Here is a 15,777-nt window from a genome sequence, read left to right as displayed (position 1 = left end):
TAGCCAGTCTCTTCTACCCGCCGCCTGTCAGTAAAATCCAGCGCAACACACCTACTCCTCAACATGGCGATGATCCTAGACGTGCAATGTTTTATTGGCCATAGCATCAAGTTTGTACCCAAGGAAGTCGCAGTCATCAGCGTCGACGGGCAGGATCTGGATTACATCATTTTCAGGCCGCCCTACGATTTGGCAAGCTTGAATGTAGAGCTACTAATGTCTGGTTGACGCACAATCACCACGGAATATCATGAAATGCTGGCAAAAAATCTCACGAGGATGTGCCGAAGATTGTGAGAAAAATGGTGGGGAATGCGTGCTACGTGTACGTCAAAGGAGTCGAGAAGAAAACATGGTTGACGGAGATTCTCAACGGTACGCCGCAAGTTATTAATATGGAAGATTTGCACATCACACTCCCTGCACTGGAGAAATTGCGGTATATGGAAGCGACATCCTGGTGTGACTCGAACCATGGATACTTCCCATCGAATAACCTCCAGCAGGCAGCAGCGCCAGGCTTGATTTGGTATGATGACAGCCCTGAATACATCCCGGCATACAACTGCGCCTTTAAAAATGTGCAGCGGCTAAGGAGTGGGTATTTGAAGGAGTGTACCAGCTCCCTCGAGAAATCATTCCGTCTGTACAAAGAATTGGACGGTTTAAGGGCGATGGTGTCCGAGGATATAGCTTTTTTACCAAAAGAATTCATCTACGCGTTCGCATCAAACACCATCGATGATGCGTCGGATAAACTGTCTGAGAATATGAAAATGGATGACAAGATCGCCAGTTGCCGCAGATGCCTCCTACATTATACACCGGGACCCGATGGCGATATAGCGGATGGGCTGAATCCCCGAGTAAAAGACTGTCTGGAATGCAACAGTCTGCATAAAAAATGCTCGCAATATGCGCAAGAATATCAGTAGAATTCATTACAATGATATTATAGTTTACGCATAGAATTAAAATGGAATGTTCAATAAAATTATTTACCAATCTAGGAAATAGAATTTATTACAATACATATCCCAGCTTATAAATAGCATGTATCTTTGTAAGTTTTATCCGTTCTTTTTATATAAATTTATCTGGTGGAAAAATGTAAAGATTTTACAAATTTTATTTGTTGTAAAATACACGATGAATAATTTTAAATTTTATTCTTCAATATAATCCCCATTATCATACACATTCTATAAAGTACTCACAAAAGTAGAAACTCATTGAAGTCTACGGGTTTGTGTTAATTGACCGGATTGCGACAACGCAATTAGATAGGCCGGGGATGTTGTTGGTGATCCGTAAACTTTTACGCTAATCGTTTTTCACGTCCGGGACGAAAATAATATTTTCCACATACTTCGAATACATTCTTTTGCGTTAATCGACCGGATTGCGACGCCGCAGTTAGATAGGCTCATGATGTTGTTGATGATCCGTGAACTTTCACGCTGATAGTTTTTTTCCTCCAGGGCGAAAATAATTTTTTCCACACACATCGAATACATTTTGTTGTGTTAATTGGCTTGATGGCGAGGAAGGTACAAAGCTTGGACCTCTTACTACCACGCCCCAAGATTCTTGCGATCTATCGATACATATTGACTCAGCGCATCCGATGCAGACTCATCAATCTTACACGATACGTGCAAGTTAAAAGTTCAACAAAGTTTTGCTCATATCAATGTTAAAGTCATGGCCGCTAAAACATGATCAAATCTCGTCAAAACGATGGAGAATGCTTACAATTTATTGGACGAGCTGCATCTCGAGCATGAGAATGACGACAACTTCCAGCACTGGATTGACGTTGGAATGGAAAATCTCCAATTGCTGCGTGATGTTTTCAAGCGCCCAAGAATGAGCATAGGTGCGAAACTGCAAATTCAGCACGCAATCACGCTCGTACAATCCTGGATAGCAATGATTCGGCAGCAGCTGCGGCAGCGACAGCAGCAGCGGCAGCAGCAGCAGCACGCAATGGTGATGGGTGCTAACATCGGCAGTCCTGCGAACGTGCAGTGGGACGAAATCGATAGTGCTTTCGTCAACCGGATCCGAACAGGAGTTGTCACCAATCTCGGGCATAAGAATTTTCAAGCCTTTTTCGACGATGCGCAGCGGATCATCGTTGAGTGATTGAGGCTAGTACTGCGCGAGAAGGGTAATGTGAGGGTTAACCTCACATTATCGTGCAAATTCAGAAACACAAAGCAGGAGGGGAATGCGGAAAAAGTTAGGAGCTTCAACACTTCCAACATTGCAATCCTTCCCTCGAGCGATATGGACGGTTGGTTTACGCACGCGAGGAACGATCTTTTTGTGAAGCTTCAGGATTTTGAACAACGCGATTCTTGGTGGAGCCTGATCGAGATCCTCAATACTGCCTTAATAATCAACCGGTACCAGCCTCTCGCTGCGGGGCTTTTGACATTCCTTGAGCTGCCCAAGGATATTCAGCGGAAGAGGGCGATAGTGAACGTGAAAAACAAAGATGAAAGATGTCTTCTCTCGTCCATCACTGCTGCCCGCCACCCAGTCAACACCAACACCGATAGGACTCTTAATTATCGCCGCTATATTTCCTAGTTCGACTATACAGGTATCAAATTCTGTGCTACTCTACATGATGTGAGAAAGCTTGAGAGATTAAATGATTTGCGAATGAATGTATGTGGGATAGAATCTCAAACTTTTTCAGATCATGCAAAATCGAATAACCGCGTCATCGTGCCAATTTATTTCAGCGATCATTTGAGTACCGCAAACTTTGACACAATTCATCTTCTGATGGTTGAGAGTAACCCAGAAAATGATATGGTTCGCGAGTTAACACCAAGATTCCACTTTGCTTGGATTAAAGATCTTTCACGATTGGTGAACAAAAAATTGTCCGATCATAATGGTCAACTGTTTTTATGCGACAGATGTTTGTGTCACTTCAGTGTGAAACATGTCTACGACAATCATCGGCAAGATTGTATTATGCTAAATAAAGTACGCATGGAATTTACCGAGTCCAAAGATTAAGCATTTTCTAATTTTCAAAACAAGGGTACCGTCCCGTTTGTCGTTTACGCCGATCTCGGATGTATATTAGAGTCTATATCGGTTGATCAATTCCAAAATCACGTCCCAACCCGTAAAACACGTGAATTTCAAAAGCATATCCCGCACAGTGTAGCGTACTATGTACATTGCGGGTACCATAAGACTTTATCGGAGTTCCACAGTAAACGCGGCGTTAATTGCATAGATTGGTTCATGCAGTAGCTTAAAGATTCATCGATTAAAGTAGAGTCACGCGTCAAAAACATAATCCCGATGGAGTCTCTTACCCAAGTGCAACGCGATCGTCACATGTGCGCCAAGAATTGGTATATTTGCGAAAAGCCGTTTGCCCCCGAGGAGAAAAAGTGTCACGACCACTGTCACTTCACGGGTAAATATCGTGGTCCTGCTCATAATCGGTGTAATTTGAATCTCAGAGAGACGCACACAATTCCAATAGTTTTCCACAATTTGTCCGGGTACGATTCTCATTTTTCAATAAAATCCCTCGCGTCAACTTTTCCCGGTGAAATCACCCTGCCACCCATAAATAAGGAAAACTTTTTTCCCTTTGATTAACACGTGAAAAAAGTTTTCAGAAAATGAAAAAAAGTTTTCTGAAAATGAAAAAATGGTTTTCCAAAAAATAAAATGTGGTATAATCGTATGGAAAAATTGCAGATTATTATTATTTTAATTTTTTTCCGAGGAGTTGCGGAATTCAAGTTACGGATTCACGCCAGTCATACGGGCTAGCGCGGATGTGGGACTCCAGGATGGCCTACCCACTAAACCGCCACCTCCTGTGCAACGCCCCCAGCCAGGGACTATGGTGATATTACTTCTAGCTGAAGGCTCTATCGGTGTAAGTCTTGTCAGTCTATCCGTTCGTCCGTCCAGTGTGGCCGTCCGTCAGTTACGTTGCGTCAGGCAGCCGTCCGCGTTCTTACGTCGTAAGATTGTCTCTGTGTGGGTGGCAACAAGTTGCTACCTTTCTGTACTATGGAGCATCACCTCTACAATGTTGTCGGGAGTGATACCTCCCACGACCGTCTCCATTATTGAAAAATTATTCATATTTATTCGTTTACCACGAGAAAAGTTTTCAGAAAATGAAAAAAAAATTTCAGAAAACGAAAAAGAGTTTATGTGGGAATATTTATATATGCAAAGAAAGTATAACGCCAACGGGGAAATCAACTGTACGTGAAATGACTGGGATTTGATAGTTCGCACAATAGTTGGATAGACAGGGTTGATTTGTAAAATAATAAAATATATTGTGACGGGACGCCTTGCCGGCGTACCGGCACCTGACGGTCAGCCCGAGCTCCACAAATATTATGCCTATCGAGATAAGCCCAAACCTTGCGACACACTCGGTAACTCCACCACGTACCAATAAACCAACGAAATCACGCGATTTACCGTGCTCCCTCTTCAAGGGACACGGCCAATCACTATTTTCAAAATCTGCGAAACTAGACGACTAGCAGGTATAAAAGTCGAGCACAAATGTGGCTCGACATCTATTTATTATCTATCGTATATCGTACGCAGAGTAGATCAGTTATTCGTCCGATTTAGGACACATCCGCACATTTGCTTGGCGGAGCACGACATCTCAACGAGGAACCAACAGTCGACACAATTCACGATCACGAGACGTGGACTCGTCACTGCGGGAATCCTCGAACATCACTCTCAATTGAAGGAGGGTATTCAACGTATTTAACGAATTTCGTCTCTTTTTAATAGAAATCCCTAGGTACTAGGGAGCCGTATCTAAACTAAGCTCAGCATTGCGACTGACGTCAAAACTCAGATCCGGTGATCGTCACAGAATGCTCTGACCCATAGATAGGGCCCCTGAACCTATGAAGAGCCTCCTGCATTGCGACAGGATGTCTTGATATGGGCGACGGTATATTTGCGCAGAATTCCCGTCCTTCTGACCACCACGCTATCATATAAACAATATTCTATCTTGCCATCTGCAAAAAAAATCATTGTCAATACCGAACAATAACTCATCAATGACGATTTTCTATTGTCAAATACCGTCCTTCTGACCAACACGCTATCACATAAATAATATTCTGTCTTGCCATACGCAGAACAGATCATTATCAATACCAAATAATAATTCGTCAACGACGATTTTCTATCGTCAAACACCGTCCTTCTGATGACCATGCTATCACGTCAATAATATTCTGTTTTGCCGTTTGCGAAACGAATCATTATCAAACTAAATAAGAGAAAAAAATTTCTTCTTACCTTTCAAGAATATTTCTTAACATTCTAAGAAAGCTGAATTCACGACATTCGTTCCTGTCATAGATTCCACTTCTTGGGGACATGACATAATCATTATTCAAAGATTTCCTCTTGGAAAACAAATTTCTCGCCTCACAAGTAAATCACTCATTGCGATTATTCTGTATCTTGCTTCAGAAGCACAGAACAAGTTTGACCCTCAACTGTTCACACGGCCTGTGATGATGGGTTTATTCCAATCGTACCATTGCACATGAGAGTGATGAAACAACTTCTGAGGCTATCTCGAAAACCAATTTAAAACGGTCAAACTCTAGCAACCTCTTCCAGGAGCTCATCAAAGAAGTAACAAGTAACTATTTTCCACCTTCCTTACGAGTCCGGAGACCGAATCCTGCCGTACTACTTACAAGACAGGAAATTCTTAAAACTAATACGATATTCCAGTTTGTGCGGAACCACCGCGTTACTTTTCATATTACGGATAAAACTCTCGCGATATTCGGCGGATAAATGAACTCGAATCGTTTCAATACACATAAAGCATACAAAATGAATTTTTATTCTTCATTTTTACCTATAATTAGTTTATATCGGCAGTCAATAACACTTGTGACGTTGCACCTAGAGTGCAAGTCACAACAAACCCCAAACCCGCGGGGAAGAGCCGAACGGGTGAGCCCTGTCCCGTCGGGAAAGACCCGAACATCACCGAAGCCCCCCCGACGCTCGGCAGAGCCGAGCGCCAGATTCAGTACGATCACGGCCGTGACAGAATCGAGACCAAAAACAGCCTAGGCTACGAGCGAAAGAGAGAGAGAAAGAAAGAACGAGAGAAACCACCACACTCACACCGACACACCCCGCTACACACACGCCGACGACTCCAGGAACCAACGAGACCCAACCACACTCCACCACACCTCGAGACACCCACACACACACGCCGACGACACCAGGTTAGCCTGCATTCTACAGCCGATCTGCTCCTCCCCTCGCAATACCGACCCTTTCTACCTCACACTCCACGTCACGCTACACCACCCCATCCCCTCGCAATACCAACCCTCCCGACTTCACATTCCCCGGCACCTCACCCACTCTTCCCCCCCCCGCGCGCGTACCTGTAAGTTAGTATTAAGAAACGCTAAGGGCTGAGGCGTGATCAGCCCCCGTTCGAGTCTACAACCCTTTGTATTTTTCTTAGTTTAAGTCGGCCCCTTTTGCTCAAATATACACATCAAGTTTTACCAATTATATCCGCCCCGTCTCTAATTGTCTCCCCCCCCCATATTATTCGTGCGGACTCAAAACCCGTCACAAATTGGCGCCCAACGTAAATTACCCACATTTTTACCCCAAATCCAAACAATTAAGAGACAAAACACAGGAATAAACGCTAACAAAGTACACATAGACTCACGAAACAAAATTACACAGTCACGAAAATTCAAATAAAGACAGTTGAACACACCACTACCAAACACGATACACACAATGGCAGACCAAGGACACAGGGAACCGCAAGGCCTAGCGCGCGAACACATGGACATACACACACCCGAACGCAACCAAAACAACTCGACACAGAGCGAGCCGCGCGCGACACGAGATCAACAAACACCGACCCAACGGCAGGAAATAAATAGACGATGCACGATAAATTCACCAAACACAATAAATATAATCGATGCAGCTATCATAGAGAATACACACAATTTACACAGTACACAAATTCAACACCAAGAAAGCCCAGAACCAACAAATCCCACACAAACATACAATACAATCCCAACACCTACACACACGCAAACTAACACGGTAACCACCAATCAAACGAACCGACACTTCACAGGAACAGACACATTTTTAGCCACCAACACACGTAACACACGACTTATGCAAAACCTAATAGACCTCGAAGCATCACCAAGCGACAGAAACGTATACGAAGATCCACACATATACAGCACACAGTCAATACAACCCACAAACACAAACCACACATCAAACCCAAACAGTACATACTGGAATCAGCCAGCAATGGCAATGAAAACAATACAAACATGGAACATAAAATACTCAGGAAACACAAACGAAGACATAGACGAATTTTTACAAAATCTCCGCGACTACCAAACAGGTTATGAAATACACGACACACAATTAATCAACAACCTCAGCCCAATACTCGAAGGTGACGCAAAAAACTGGTACAGATTAAATAGAGGCAAATGGCGAACACTGGAAGAATTCGAAAGAGACATTACACACGCATTTCAAGACATACAACATAGGGACAGGCTAGAACAAAAAATCAGAAATTACGTACAAGGACCAACACAAAAAATCACACAATTCCTAATACAATTTAGAACACTACTATCACAACTAAAACCACCATACCACCCACGAACACAACTAGACCTGGCATACAGAAACATGAAAATAGAATACAAGGCATACATAAAACCATACGATTTCGCGAACTTCGACCAACTGGAAATGGCCGCAAAAGAATGGGAAGCAAATATCGAATGGGAAAACACGAGACAAACAATATTAAACAACTACACACACCCGCGAGAAACCTACACACACCAAACACACCACACACAATACATCCCATACAAGTACACACAAACACAACCCCGCCCAGCAATACTCCCAACACCAAATATACCACCGGCACTCACAGACAACATACGACGAAACCAAACAAACCAAAACACGCAACAGACTCGATACCCCGCAATCACGTATAACTCACCACACTACACTCAGCAACAAACACAAACGAATCCAAACACAGGCACAACACCACGCAGATGCTTTAACTGCAACCAACCCGGACACTTCAGATGGCAATGCACACAAACACAGAACCAGGGAAACGAGTAAGGGTTGACCCAGCAAGGGTGGAGGGCAACCCCAAAAACAACACAAACACACCCGAGACAGTAGCACCCACAACAGATAACAACAGAACGGAAAGTAGGTTTCACATCAGAATCGAAATACACGGTCACGAATTTAACGCACTAATAGACACAGGCGCAACACACTCATACCTAGGCGCAGAAGTAATACAAATACTACACAACACAGACACACAAATAAACAACACACCCGACAGAACAGCTACAATGGGAAACGGAACACAGGTGACGATAGAAGGAGCAGTAACACTCCCAATACGCCTCGGCAACATAACAAAGAAAATTAATTTCGGATTAATACCAAACTTAGGCTCACAAGGTATCATTGGGAACAGCGACTTAATAAGATTTGGAATACTAATAAATTATGGAAAAAACACATGGTCGCTGATAGACGACCCACAGACACACTACCACATGCAAGCTAGACCACAAAAACTACCAACACCACTCAAAGAATACATACAAACACATCAAACACGAGAAACACGACACCAATCAACACAAACACACACAAAACAAGCAAAAGCAGCAGAAAAATTAGAAGCAACGAAACAACAAACGAACCCGAAAACAACAGAAAGACACGAAAACACAAAAAAAACAACCATGAAACAAAAACCACTAACACCAACACTACCCAGCACAAAGACACCACCGGAAAACATCCCCCAAAAAGACAACCCACAGAACACACAAATCACAAACCAAAAAATCATACCCACAAACGCACAAACAACAGACGACACACAAACCGACAAAGAAACCGAACCACAGATATGCGCAGGAATACAAGAACTCACACAATCACAACACACACAACTACAGACGACAATACAGCAGAAAATCTCAACACTACCAGGCCAACTCGGGCTAACACACCTAATTAAACACAAAATAGACACACAAGGACACACACCCATAAAACAAAGATACTATATGGTATCACCAAAAATTAGAGAAGCCATCCACACAGAAATAGGCAAAATGCTAAGAGAAGACGTGATAGAACCATCAGAAAGCGAATGGTCGAGCCCAATTGTTATGATAAAAAAACCAAATAACACATATCGCTTCTGTCTAGACTTTAGGAAGGTTAACTCAGTATCAAAAAAAGACGCATACCCACTACCATACATGACAGCAATATTAGACAAACTACGGACAGCACAGTACACATCAAAAATCGACTTAAGCCAAGCATACTTCCAAATACCACTCGACGAAGACAGTAAACACATAACAGCCTTTACAGTCCCGGGAATGGGCTTATTTCAATTTGAAAGAATGCCATACGGACTGACAGGCGCACCGGCGACATTCCAAAGACTACTAGACAGACTCATAGGCCCAGAATGCGAACCATATGCATTCGCATACTTAGGCGACATAATAATAGTAACACAAACATTCGACGAACACTTACAAAGACTAGAGCAAATACTCAAAAGAATTACAGACGCAGGACTAACAATAAACCCAGAGAAGTGCGAATTCGGATGCGCACAAGTAAAATATCTCGGATACATAGTAGACAGACACGGACTACACATAGACCCCGACAAAACACAACCCATAGAAAACTACCCTAACCCAAAAACAATAAGACAATTACGGAGACTAATTGGCATGGCATCATGGTACAGACGCTTCATACCTAACTTCGCACACATTACAGAACCACTAACACGACTACTGAAAAAAGACCAGAAATGGCACTGGGGGGAAGAACAAGAAAACGCAATGAACACAATCAAACACGCACTCACATCACCACCCACACTCGCATGCCCAGACTACACACAAACATTCACACTACAAACAGACGCTAGCGGAACAGGGATAGGTGCCGTACTAACACAATCTCTCGATGACGAAGAGCATGTCACAGCCTACGCTAGCCGTGCGCTAAGCGAGGCAGAACGTAAATACTCAACAACTGAGAGAGAATGTTTGGCGGTACTCTGGTCCATTAAAAAATTCAGACCGTACGTGGAAGGATATCAATTCAAAGTTATCACAGATCACCACGCACTGAAGTGGCTTAGAGAATTAAAAAACCCCACAGGCCGACTTGCACGATGGGCATTGGAACTATTAGAATACGACTTTGACATTACACACCGAAAAGGTACAATGCACGACGTACCAGACGCACTTTCAAGACGACACGAAGACGAAGAACACATAGACACAATAGAAGACACGACAGACAAGTGGTACACATACAAGAAAACACAAGTACAAACACGCCCAGAGAAAAACGAGTCGTGGCGAATCAGAAACAATCAACTATACTTCCACCGCCCTAACCCCCTACACTCAAACCTCCTACCAGACACAAACCCATGGAAACTAGTCACACCCAAAGACAAAATAACACACATACTACACGAAAACCACGACGTAACACAAGCAGGACACTTAGGGATCGAAAAAACATACCAACGAGTAGCAAAAAATCATTATTGGCCAGGGATGTACAGAGACACAGTAAACTACATAAAAAAATGTGACACATGCCAAAGAACAAAAACAATACAAGCGCGACCGGCAGGACTAATGGGCATGAGAATTATCGAAGAACCGTGGACAGTAGTAGCCTCCGACATCATGGGCCCACTCCCACGATCAAAAAAAGGAAACCAATACATCATAGTGTTCGAAGACCTATACACTAAATGGGTAGAAATCATACCGACACGCAAAGCAAACGCCAAAACAGTAGAACAGACATTCCACTCACACGTAATATCACGATGGGGTACACCACGCATACTACTGACAGACAACGGCACACCATACATAAACAAACTCATACGCGAACTGACACAAAAATTCAACATAAGACACGCAACAATCCCCCCATACCACGCACAAGCCAACCCCGTAGAGCGAGTCAACAGAACCGCTAAAACAATGATCCAAGCCTACGTAAACAACGACCACACAGAATGGGACATACACTCACAAGACTTACAATTTGCAATCAATACATGTACACACACATCAACTAAACACACACCAGCCTTTTTAAACCTAGGAAGGGAATTAAATCCCACACAATGTCTAAGAAATCAGTTAGAGAACCACGACGAAGTAGAATTACAAGACACAGACAGATGGACAGACCACTTGAGACGACTACAAATACTTAGAGACGAAGTACAGAGGCACTTGATAGAAGCAAACGAAAAACAAGCACACTACTACAACCTACGAAGACGAGACATCCAATTCAAGGAAGGAGACAGAGTACTAAAAAAGAACCACACACTCTCATCCGGACCAGAACGAACGACAGCTAAGTTAAATAAAAAATTCATAGGCCCATACATAATCACTAGAAAAGTCTCACCCACAATATACGAATTAACAACAGAGAGCGGTAGAAATATAGGAAAATGTCATATAGAAGACCTAAAATTATATACATAATCAAATAACACACCCCAAAAATAAACTAACATGTGTATTCACTCCACAGAAACACAACATGGAAAATCAGCAAACAAAAATACCGGCCCTGATGACGCTGCGACTGACGAGACCGACGACAACGACGACACAAACAGAAAAAACACCACTATTACAAACACCAGGACAGGCCCCACACCCACACAAATACGGACGCGACGGCACACACCAGACGGAGACCCGACGAACCCTACTACCGACACCCCCCACATACAGAAAGGTAATACAGACCACCACGACAACACACTTAACAACCACTGCACCCACAGCCACACAGAGACACTCACAAACACACACAACGATGACCACACACACAATTACACCCTCCGGACCAAGGCAATGCCCGAAATGCAACGGGCTGGTCCGGGGCACCAAATACACAGAACACATACAAACATGCACACAAACTAACACAGACACACCACACCCACCACAAATTATCACACACCCACAAACAGTTACCCACACCACACGAACCACGGCCACACACACGACTACACACCCACCCACCAAGAAACAAACACCCCATACAACCACACGCCCCACACCCACACCAACACCACGGTACACACCACCCCCAGCATCACCCCCTCAATGGGCACACACCAGATTCGCGAGACCACAAACAACAGAAGACAGAATCTTACAGACATTCGCCAACATGGACAGACACACAGAATCGACACAGACAAAACAAACATGCAAACAACACACAGGACCACACCCCGAGATAATAGCCATAATTGCAAGTTCAGAACCAGCAAGCACCCTATACGACGAATTACGAGCACAAAAAGAAAGATACATGACCAGACGGGCACACGAACGCACAAACACTGACGAAACAGAAGCCAGCACCTCAACACACCAACCACACACCACACATCAAGCAGCACCACACAAAACACAACCCCCCAACACACCAGACACCGACAGCGACACAGATTCCACCACCTCCACCGCAGAGACAGTGATACACATCGAAACCACACACACAGGCACGCTACAAACACAAACGACGGACAACGACACAGACAGTAACACCGACACCACCTCACTCACGGACACAGTCGAACATACACAAACACCCCAACCAGCCACACACACCACACGGGACTCAAAACGATACAAAAAACGAAAATCAATACGGAAACAGAAAAAAGAACAAAACAGGAAACACTAGACAAACTGACAACACCAAACCGACAGACGAACAACGACAGACGGAGGCCAAAGAAACAGAACACAACCCAAAAGGGGAGAAGAAACCACGAGCCACGAGGTACAAAGAACAACGCAAAAACTCACCAAGACCCACACCGACGAGAGCCACCGTACCAAAACCAAAAATTCAAGTACAAAATAATATAAGAATAGAATAAGTAGATATAAGACGATCCACAACCCACACCAAACACACACCCCGCAGATACAACCCAACCTCCATCCCTTAACCCCGACAGATCGGAGCAGACAACACAGAAACAACAAAAATAACAAAAGGAAAATACACAGACGAAAGGACCACAAAATCCGTCACCGAAACCGGCTCACCCTATAGGCCTCGCCCCGCGTGGGGAGGGGGGAGTTGTGACGTTGCACCTAGAGTGCAAGTCACAACAAACCCCAAACCCGCGGGGAAGAGCCGAACGGGTGAGCCCTGTCCCGTCGGGAAAGACCCGAACATCACCGAAGCCCCCCCGACGCTCGGCAGAGCCGAGCGCCAGATTCAGTACGATCACGGCCGTGACAGAATCGAGACCAAAAACAGCCTAGGCTACGAGCGAAAGAGAGAGAGAAAGAAAGAACGAGAGAAACCACCACACTCACACCGACACACCCCGCTACACACACGCCGACGACTCCAGGAACCAACGAGACCCAACCACACTCCACCACACCTCGACACACACACACACACGCCGACGACACCAGGTTAGCCTGCATTCTACAGCCGATCTGCTCCTCCCCTCGCAATACCGACCCTTTCTACCTCACACTCCACGTCACGCTACACCACCCCATCCCCTCGCAATACCAACCCTCCCGACTTCACATTCCCCGGCACCTCACCCACTCTTCCCCCCCCCCCCCCCCCCCCCCCCCCCCCCCCGCGCGCGTACCTGTAAGTTAGTATTAAGAAACGCTAAGGGCTGAGGCGTGATCAGCCCCCGTTCGAGTCTACAACCCTTTGTATTTTTCTTAGTTTAAGTCGGCCCCTTTTGCTCAAATATACACATCAAGTTTTACCAATTATATCCGCCCCGTCTCTAATTGTCTCCCCCCCCCATATTATTCGTGCGGACTCAAAACCCGTCACACACTTAATACCATAATTAAACTGATTCCCTGATATTTTGTTGGATCTACTAGCGATAATCATGCTCGGTTGAGTTCACATATTACAACTGCTCAGGTATGATCGACTGGTGGGCGTGACCAGTTACCGATGTTCCATAAAAAATCGATTAGCGGTTGAAAAACTTGTACATCATTCAAAAATTATTTGCTTAGCTCAGTATTATTCAGCAGTGTTCTCGAAAGCATAAAGGTGTTAGGTGAAGGTTGCGAATCAGAACTTGACAACAAGAAACCATCGCAACAGAACAGTTTGCAGGCTTGAGAAGATACCTTCCTATTTGTGAGTGTTTACAAATTATCAGAGTTGACCTTACTCAATCTTAGGATTCACGATGATAATACAGATGATTTTCAGAATTTCAGCCCCAACCAATTCTCCGCAGAGGAGGAGGAGGAGGAAGAGGAGTGGGGGAAGGACGAGGAAATGTTTATCGGGTTTTCGGACGGGGTGTCGGAGTTCTCGCAGCAGAAACTTTTGGACCTCATTGAGGATGTACGGTTGGCCCGAAAGAGACCGAACAGCCTATACGAGTACATCCTGAATTACCTCAATTTAAAATATCTATAGAAGTAATTTCTAGGCAATGGAAAGACGGGGTTGTCGCAATAATCTTGGATATCGAAAGTAGTGATGATGATGATGATGATGATGATAAATATTATTTTCGCCCTGGGGGTAAACTATCAGCGTGAAAGTTCACGGATCATCAACAACATCATGAGCCTATCTAACTGCGGCGTCGCAATCCGGTCGATTAACGCAAAAGAATGTATTCGAAGTATGTGGAAAATATTATTTTCGTCCCGGACGTGAAAAACGATTAGCGTAAAAGTTTACGGATCACCAACAACATCCCCGGCCTATCTAATTGCGTTGTCGCAATCCGGTCAATTAACACAAACCCGTAGACTTCAATGAGTTTCTACTTTTGTGAGTACTTTATAGAATGTGTATGATAATGGGGATTATATTGAAGAATAAAATTTAAAATTATTCATCGTGTATTTTACAACAAATAAAATTTGTAAAATCTTTACATTTTTCCACCAGATAAATTTATATAAAAAGAACGGATAAAACTTACAAAGATACATGCTATTTATAAGCTGGGATATGTATTGTAATAAATTCTATTTCCTAGATTGGTAAATAATTTTATTGAACATTCCATTTTAATTCTATGCGTAAACTATAATATCATTGTAATGAATTCTACTGATATTCTTGCGCATATTGCGAGCATTTTTTATGCAGACTGTTGCATTCCAGACAGTCTTTTACTCGGGGATTCAGCCCATCCGCTATATCGCCATCGGGTCCCGGTGTATAATGTAGGAGGCATCTGCGGCAACTGGCGATCTTGTCATCCATTTTCATATTCTCAGACAGTTTATCCGACGCATCATCGATGGTGTTTGATGCGAACGCGTAGATGAATTCTTTTGGTAAAAAAGCTATATCCTCGGACACCATCGCCCTTAAACCGTCCAATTCTTTGTACAGACGGAATGATTTCTCGAGGGAGCTGGTACACTCCTTCAAATACCCACTCCTTAGCCGCTGCACATTTTTAAAGGCGCAGTTGTATGCCGGGATGTATTCAGGGCTGTCATCATACCAAATCAAGCCTGGCGCTGCTGCCTGCTGGAGGTTATTCGA

General features: G+C 44.0%; 1 protein-coding gene across 1 annotated transcript; it reads left to right on the top strand.

Annotated features, from left to right (window-relative positions):
* The first annotated feature begins 6,117 nt into the window (after positions 1-6,117).
* On the top strand, positions 6,118-12,948 carry LOC138190889 (putative uncharacterized protein DDB_G0290521). The gene is made up of 3 exons (XM_069135501.1): positions 6,118-6,299; positions 11,767-11,976; positions 12,026-12,948. The coding sequence occupies exon 3, from the start codon at positions 12,058-12,060 to the stop codon at positions 12,937-12,939; it is 882 nt and encodes a 293-aa protein (XP_068991602.1). The 5' UTR covers positions 6,118-6,299; positions 11,767-11,976; positions 12,026-12,057; the 3' UTR covers positions 12,940-12,948.
* The last annotated feature ends 2,829 nt before the right edge of the window (positions 12,949-15,777 follow it).

This window comes from Neodiprion pinetum, chromosome 4 (genome assembly GCF_021155775.2).
Source record: "Neodiprion pinetum isolate iyNeoPine1 chromosome 4, iyNeoPine1.2, whole genome shotgun sequence".
Lineage (NCBI taxonomy): Eukaryota > Metazoa > Arthropoda > Insecta > Hymenoptera > Diprionidae > Neodiprion > Neodiprion pinetum.
The sequence above is the reverse complement of the archived record's forward strand: the minus strand, read 5'-3'. Positions and strand labels throughout refer to the sequence as shown.

What these genes read in the sequence shown, in the direction of transcription:
- LOC138190889 (XM_069135501.1), top strand. Translation starts at nt 12,058, where the DNA reads ATGACCACACACACAATTACACCCTCCGGACCAAGGCAATGCCCGAAA.